Below are 8,678 nucleotides of genomic sequence, written 5' to 3'. Positions count from 1 at the left end.
GTCCTTTTTCTCCCAATCTCTCAGGTTTTGTAAGGTTTCCAATGGCTTCAGATCTTTTCTGTGTGATGTATGCACGCGAGTGCAAGTACGGAGCTCCTTACTTCTCCGCCATCTTGCCCCCATCTTCTCCAGTTGTTGCATTTTTAAAGAATGCTGATTCTTGGGCCTTCTAGTATTTACTACTTACACTGTAAAAAATGATTTTTTTCAAAAATTTATAATATGAGGGTCATTTGAAAAGAAATTATTAACAAGGGAAGAACATGATAATGTGGCACACTTGGCCAGTCCACATTATAAAATACTTATGTTCATTAAACACAAGACAAAAATTAAGCAAAGTGGAAAGGTAATATTTTCTTTCCCTAAGTTTCAATAAGAGAGAAATATTGGACATTAACAACTGAGAGTTTTCCTATCCTTGTACCATGAATAGCCACTAATTAGAGAGCATCTGAGCACATCTGAAAGACAAGTTGAAAGCTGGAATGCATAAACCAAGGCCAAAAATTGGCAGAATCTTGCAGAGAGTCAGCAATCCTATGTTACCTACACTGGGAATTTATGAGGAAACAGGAATTCTGCCAACTTTATGTGGCTTCAGGGATAATTGTACATTTAAATCAAGACTCTGCATCTGATAAAAAGAAAACCATACATTGTATGCAGATGCACCAAGATTTTGCATCATTTTCCATCATTGTTCCAATTGGAATCTTTTTCCAGATTTTCAATTGAAAATTCTACAAAGTAATAGCATGCTAGTAAAGACTTAATTTTCATAAACACAACAGTATTAAGAACAAATGTCCCTGGATTCCAATAGCTTGTACCCTAAAAATGAGAATTTCAATAGCTACTTAATATAAATAGGTATCTAGTGGAAATTCCCTAATAATATTCTCACCTCCTAATTTATCTATCATATATATATAGTCAAGGATTTGAAAACAAATATTTTTAGGGGCCAGTCTCAAATCATAAACCAATAAAGCCACCTAGATATGAGATTCTAAGAAGTGATGTTAATCTAGGGATTGGGAAACTATGGCTTATGATCCAAATCTGGCATCCTTGGTTTGTTTTTTGTTTTTGTTTTCTGGTTTTTTTTGTGAGTAAAGCTTTACTGAAACAAAGCCATATCCATATATTAAGATATCATTTGTGGCTACTTTTGCACTACAGTAGAAGAATTGAGTAGTTGAGACAGAAATCATATGAAGCACAGAGTTAAATACTTCCAACCTGGCCCTTTGCAGATAAAGTTCTGACCCCTGCCATAGACTATGGTGAGCTGTAGAGCATATGCTTTTCATAAAAACATTCATATTTAAGCAATGATCAATCCAAACATTTCAGGCCAGATTGTAGATGGCTGGCCTGTGCTGGAAAAAGAATGACTCTACCATTCTTAGTCAGCCTTGTTATTAACTTCCTGTGTGACCTTGAACAAGTCACCAATTCTCCTCTAGTAAGAAATGAGGTTGTGGTACAGAAGGTCAAATGGTAAAAAATAGCATGGTCTTTAAGGAAAATGTGAAAGTAAAGCCAGAGAACTATATTCAAAACAGTCGTAAACACAAGGAGAACCTAAAGTCAGTATTGGGAGCTGAGATGCAGACCCTAAAAGGTCAGAATTTCAAACAAATGTGGATGATGTTATCGAATTTAAATATTAAAATGTGGTATTTAAATTTGCCTAGGCCTATTTTTTTCATGGACAAGAACTCAGTTTAATCTTCTGCAAAGATAAGTTTTTCAAAGTATGCCCCTATTCTAAGAAATATCCTGTAGGAAAGAAAATATAAGTATCCCTTGGTCACAAAAACAAGAAAAAGTCTAAATTAGTTTCATCTGTTAGAAAATCACAACAAACATTTGTATATTTGACCTTAGAAGTACTGCCAATAAGAAGTAAAACTTTCCCTATTTGCAGATGACATATATTTAGAAAACCCTAAAGACTCCAAAAAACTACTAGAATTGATGAATGATTTAAAGAAGGTCATAGGATACAAAATATACAGAAATCTGTTGCATTTCTATATACTAATAATGAAGTAGAAGAAAGAGAAATTAAGAAAACAATACCATTACCAATCCCATTGCTCCAAAATAATAAAATACTCAGAAATAAATGTAATCAGGAAGGTGAAAGATCTGTACTGTGAAAACTGTAAAATATTGATGAAAAAATTAAAGATGACACAAACAAATAGAAACATATTCCATGCTCATGGATTGGAAGAACCAATATTGTTAAAATGTCCTTGGTTCCCAAAGTAATTTACAGATTTAAAACAATCCCTAACAAAATACCAATAGCAGTTTTCATAGTACTAGATCAAATGATCTTAAAATTTGTAAGGAACCACAAAAGATCTTGAATAGCCAAAGCAATCTTTAAAAAGACGGACAAAACTGGAGATACCAGTGAAATTAATCAGTCAGAGATAGACAAATACCATATGATTTCACTCATATGTGGAATTCCAGAAGCAAAACAAAGAAAAAAAGAGGCAAATAAAAAAATAAAACTTTTAATATAGAAAACAATCTGATTATTACCAGAGGAAAGATGGGGGTGGGGGGCAGGGGGATGGTTGAAATAGGTGAAGGAGATTAAGAGTATACTTATCCTGGGGCACCTGGGTGGCTCAATCGGTTGAGCGTCTGACTTCGGCTTGGGTCATGATCTCATGGTTCGTGGGTTCGAGCCCCGTGTCAGGCTGTGTGCTGACAGCTTAGAGCCTGGAGCCTTTTTCACATTCTGTGTCCCTCTCTCGCTCTGCTCCTTCCCTGCTCATTCTCTGGCTCTCTCACTCTCTCAAGGATAAATAAGCATTAAAAAGTTAAAAAAAAAAAAAAAGAGTATACTTATCCTGGGGTGCCTGGGTGGCTCAGTCAGTTAAGCATCTGACTTTGGCCTAGGTCATGATCTCAAGGTTGGTGAGTTCAAGCCCTGCACTGGGCCCTTTGCTGTTACCAAAGAGCCTGCTGCAGATCCTTGGTTCCATTCTCTCTCTGCCCCTCCCCCACTGGTTCTATAAACAAACAAAAAAACTTTTTAAAAAAAGTACACTTATCCTGTGAGCACTGAGTAATGTATAGAATTGTTGAATCACTATATTGTACACTTGAAACTAATATAAAACTGTACATTAATTGTACTGGAATTATTTTTTAAAAACTTAGAGGTATCATAGTCCCAGATTTCAAGATATACTGCATTTAACATTTTTAGCAAGCTTTGCCAAGATGCACTGGCCATCTGAAATCTTTTTTAAATTATGCCACGCCTATAAATCCTTAAATCCGTAAGAATACTTTAGGAAATTCTGACCTAGAAAATCTCTTAAGTTATTTCCAACTCTGAAAGCCTTTCCTAACTATTTTATTAGCTAACTCTTACAGAGCATTTACTATGTATCTCTCTGTTTCTCTCTTTCTCTGTCTCTCTCTCTCTCTCTCAATAAATAAATAAAGCTTTTTTAAAAAACAGAAAATCAAACAGCTAGTGAGTGGTAGAATAAGGATTCAGACTCAGGTAGTCTGAATGTTGTGGCCAAAGCACAAATCACAGGAAAAGGTAAGATACAGTCAATTAATAGGGGGAAAAAAAGGACTTCAATCTCACTGGGAACAAAAAGTAGAGATAACATGTAAGAGGAATAAGGCTCTAGAGGGGAGATTCCAGGTCCATGCCCTCAACTGCTCCACATTCAAAATTTTCTTGTTATCTGTCAGATATTCAAAAGAGTCAGAAACTTAAACATGTCACAGAATATTTCTTTTAATATTTGAATTTTTTAAAAGCTTATTATTGGAAATGTCATTAAGTCAACTTAACACAAGATTTAGATATCCAGAGACTAGTGAACCTCATACCTATCTGCTTTTATCATCATGCATAGTTCATAATAAATGATCTAATGGATGTTCATTACAGCATTCATTAAAACAGCCCTATCAGGATATCTCCTTGGCAACTGTTAATTAATTGTAGCTGCTTCCTTGGCAACTGTTAATTAATTGTAGATACCTGATAAAAATTGAGTGGTTTGTCTTTGTAAATATTCTAGATGCAAACTTCTCTCTGATAAAGAATCATTCATTCATGCATGGATGAATGTCTTCATTATACAATACTGACTGAAAAGCTATTTATGCTGGAATAAGACTAACAAGTTACTTGCTCTCACGAAGTGTTAGTCTAGCAGGGGAAAAATAATTAGTAGGCAAAGGAAAAAGATTTTGATTTTCAGAATTAGACATTTAATTAAATAAAATATTTAATTACATAATAAATATTTTCAGTGATAAGTGTTAAGAATAAAAGGAAACAGAATAATACATATAAGGTGAAGGTGCAAAGGAGACTTTAGTTTGGGTAATGGGGATGGACTATATAAGGAGAAAATGTATCAGAGTTGAGGAAAAGCATCCAGCTTATTGGAAGATTTAAGGGAAGAATATTACAGTCAAGAGAAACAGCAATGATAAAAATAACAATCATAGAAATTATATGCACTCATACAAGTTTTACATATATAATATGACCATAGGTTGGTAAATAATACACAAATTACTATGGAACTTGCAACTTCAAATTACTAGACAAACTTACAAATGAATCTCAGTAATCAGCAAGATCCTTGGTTCAGGCAGATGAAGATCAAATTGTCAGCATTACTGGTAGAGAATGTGGCCCAAACTTGTGACCAGGTCCTAATATTTGCTCCCTGACCTATGGTGGTGATCATGCCTTCAAGGCCAGGCATTTGTAAGGGGAAATCATACCAGTTGGATTTCTCTGTGGGGATGGAGAGATAGGCCACAGACTCAAAGGTGCTTACCATATGAAAGGAGCATAGTCAACTGAGGGCATCCCTCAGGCAGGATGGCATGAACTGCATAAGGAAAACCCACATGGGAATCCACTGTTGGAGTAGGGAGCTAAAAAAATGGAGATAAGATGCTCACCCTCCTTCTAGTCAGTAAATAGAGGAGATAAAGGCCTGAAGTCTTCCTCTAGCAAGGTATATCTTACCTAGAGCTGATTTCCACTCCCCACCCCCACTTTGCATGGCCAACCAGGGGACAATTGACTATGTGTGCAGATATTTTGGTCATGGAAACAACAGAGAGTGCTTCTGATATGCTGCTAACTATCCCACAGTGTACAAGATAACTGTATTCTAGCTATATTGTAGGACAGTAGGATTTTCTGCAACAAACTACAGTGGGAATTTTTAGTTTCTTCACTTTGGACCAAAATCTTTCACATCCTTCACAGACACATGTTAATATTATGGATTAAAGCTACAATCTCAGAAGAACCTCAGCTTTAGTTGCACTCTTTCTGTATTTTCATTGCTGCTTTTCACATATGTAAATATTGCAAGGTTCTCTAAAACCCAGCTGAAATGTCACCTCTTCTTAAAGTTCTCCCTAATTACTAAGCTATTAGATATTCCTTCTTCTGAGCTCCAATGACAATGTATACATACATTTACCTTAGCACTTATCACCCTGTGAAATAATTATTCAAATAAAGGTCATTCCCATTTAGTAAATAAGTCTTTTCGAGTACAAACTGTGTAAGATATGCTAAATATTCTACAATATCCCAGTAGGCTCCTATATCAAAGAATTTACTTGTCCAAAATGTCAGTAGTGCCAAGTTGAGAACCCCTGAATCCCAGAAGTCTTTGAAACTCCACAGGATTCTTGGTAGCTATGATGCCCACATGGTGCCCACCATAAGAAGTGCCAACTAAGTGAATGAATATATACTCACAAAGAACACTACTAACACAAAATACCATGGTTTCTATTTTATTTTTCTCATAAAGTCTTACTTGTTTCAATCCTGATGAAATTTAAAACGTCTTATGTACATTCAGCTAAAAGGAACATTTTTTGGACAATTAACAGAATGATTATAGTTTAGCAACTAGCACATGAACAAGAAAAGCAGTGGGGTGTGTTATGAACTGTCTTAAAATCTTGTGTCTAAAAGCAGTTTATTTTAAAGGTGTAAAAATGTAAGAAATAATATTAAATGACATCAAAAAACAGAAATAAGAATGTAATAATTTTAAATATATCAAATGTAAGAAATCATATTAGACAACTTGAAAACAAAGGAAGGTAATAATGGAAGGAAACTTTGGTGACAGTAATTAAGCTTTCATGGAAAGGAAGATAATAAATATAAAATGGATAAAATTAAGACAAAAGAAATGCTGTTTTTAAAGTTAGAGAACTTAAATAAGCTTCAGGAAACATTCAGAAAACCTCAGGGGAAAAACTTTTTTATTGTTCCAGAACAAGCAAAAGGAAAAATGTTGTCAGAAGAATGGCAAAGGAAAGGTGGGAAGCTAGGTAATATATTTAAAATATGGTTTCTAGGTATGAATTTATGAACCAGGGGTTTCAGAAGCAGTAACTGAAGACTAGAAGGGGAAGAAAAAATGCTTAGAGATGACATAGAGGCTAGCTATCCCCTCTCACGAAAGCAGTCTAACTTAAACTACACTGATACAAATAAGAAATAATAGTTTCTTAATTATTTTCTTGATCGGCCCACATCTAGAGAACAGTACTCAATTCTGAGTGTCACCTGGCCCTCAAAGATAGGAGATGATTTGGGTTCTGTGGTCCATATGATCTCTGTCTCACCTACTCAATTCCACTATTGGGGTGAAAAATAGCCATAGATAATAAGTTAACAAATGAGCGTGGCTGTGTTCCAATAAAGCTTTACTGACAAAAGCAGAGGTGCCAGATTTGGACCTGACCTGCTTTGGAAGAGAAACATTGATAAAGATAATCAGAGTGTTTAGGGGCCTGGAAATCGTAACATACAGGATTGATTTAAGAAGTCACTCATATTCAGGGGCACCTGGGTGGCTCAGTCAGTTAAGCATTTGACTCTTCATTTTGACTCCGGTCATGATCTCATGGTTCTTGAGTTAGAGCCCTGCATTGGGCTTTGTGGTAACAGTACAGAGCCTGCTTGGGATTCTCTCTCTCCCTCACTTTCTGCCCTTCCAAGCATGTGTTCTCTTTCTCTCTCTAAAAATAAATAAAGTAATTTTTAAAACAAAAAAAAAGAAGTCAGTAATATTTAGCCTAGGAAAAGATACATCATAGAATTAATAAAATTTGCTTTAGGACACTCAGGTATAAAGACCTCCCCATTTTTTCAATTAATAAAATGAATTTTTCTTGGTTCTCCACCACTAAGGCTGGGAAAAATATTTCTTATCAAATTTATGTGATACTGTCCTTAGGGATCAGTGAGAACTAGAGTTTACAGAATCCAGAAAATTGTGCAAGGACCTTTGGTCTTAGGCTCATGGTGGTTCTTTCTAGAATATTTGTTGCCTAAGGCTACATGGTTAAGTCAGATAAATGTGGCTCTGCAACTCATATGATTATTTTTCATTCATTTGCCACATCTGGCCACTTGGTCCTTCACCCTGGCTCTCAAGGGTTTGGTGCTCATCATTTACTTATTGGGCTTGTGGTGGAGCAGCAAGATTTGCAAGAATTCACCATTCCTTAATATTCCCAGGCTCTTTTTTTGTGAGGTCCAGCCACTACTATCCCCTTTCCTAGAAGCACCTATTCAGTGGTATAGACTTGGCAAGAGGGAAGGCAGATGTTCTTCTTACAGTGCTGGCCACAGTTTCACAGCCATCATTGGGCTGGTGGTGGTCCCACACGGCCCTTCTGGACATCTTGAAACATATTTTAATCTGACTGGAGAAAGGAGACATATACATGTGAAAAAACAGACAATTCAAGAAAGCAAGTGGTAACTATCAAGTAAACCATGAAAAAGAAAGCAAATGGTATGTGAGCTAAAAAAGAGGGATAATTTTCAGGTGGAATAGACAAAAAACATCATTTTTCTTTTTCAAATTTTTATTTCCTTCAAGACCTTTTACCTGAGCTATAGTCTCTCTCTCTCCCCCCTCCTTCCTCTCTGTCTGTCTGTCTCTCTCTGTCTCTCTGTCTCTCTGTCTCTCTCTCTCTCTGTCACACACACACACACACACACACACACACACACACACACATACACGCAATACTTTTCTCTAATTCCATTCCAATATTCCCACACTGGTGCTCAATCCAGAAACTATTTTAAATTCCTTCCTTTCCTTTACCTCCCACACCCAATCAGTCATCATCATTACCAAGTCATTTCTTCACCAGAGCATCTTTCATTGCTCACTATGTCATCCATACTGTCTTTGTCTTATTTCTGACCACCCCCCTGCCCCCTCCCGTTACATCCTACATGCATTTCTGAACAGTCTTATTTGGCCTCTTTACTAATATATCCTCTCCCCATTTCTCATACTGTTCCAAGCTGCCAGAGTGAGCTTTCTAAAATACAAATCTGATCTAAATCTTATAGGCTTCCATTGCCTTCAGGCTAAAACTCAGATTCCCTGGTTTCATATGGATGACCTTATAATATAGCCCTTGCTTACATAATATTTCCTATTTTTTACCAGTTTTCTCATTTCTTCTTATTATTATTTTTACTAACCTGCCATTCCTTTAAATGGGCCATGATCTCATTCAATCCACCTCTTTGACATTTCTTCCAAAAAAGACCATGTCCTCTGATTCTATAGTCTGATCAATGTTCCAGAATG

At 36.0% G+C, this 8,678-nt stretch overlaps 1 protein-coding gene across 1 annotated transcript in view; it reads left to right on the top strand.

Moving 5' to 3' along the window:
- The first annotated feature begins 1,518 nt into the window (after positions 1 to 1,518).
- Positions 1,519 to 8,678, top strand: part of LRRC7 (leucine rich repeat containing 7) — a 207,167-nt gene continuing 200,007 nt past the window's right edge. Inside the window, exon 1 of the mRNA XM_039217309.1 lies at positions 1,519 to 1,685. Coding sequence (XP_039073240.1) covers positions 1,519 to 1,685 — 167 coding nt within the window. The remainder of the gene's footprint in view (positions 1,686 to 8,678) is intronic.

This window comes from Hyaena hyaena, unplaced genomic scaffold, assembly GCF_003009895.1.
Source record: "Hyaena hyaena isolate Hyena2069 unplaced genomic scaffold, ASM300989v1 scaffold_680, whole genome shotgun sequence".
Classification (NCBI taxonomy): domain Eukaryota; kingdom Metazoa; phylum Chordata; class Mammalia; order Carnivora; family Hyaenidae; genus Hyaena; species Hyaena hyaena.
The sequence above is the reverse complement of the archived record's forward strand: the minus strand, read 5'-3'. Positions and strand labels throughout refer to the sequence as shown.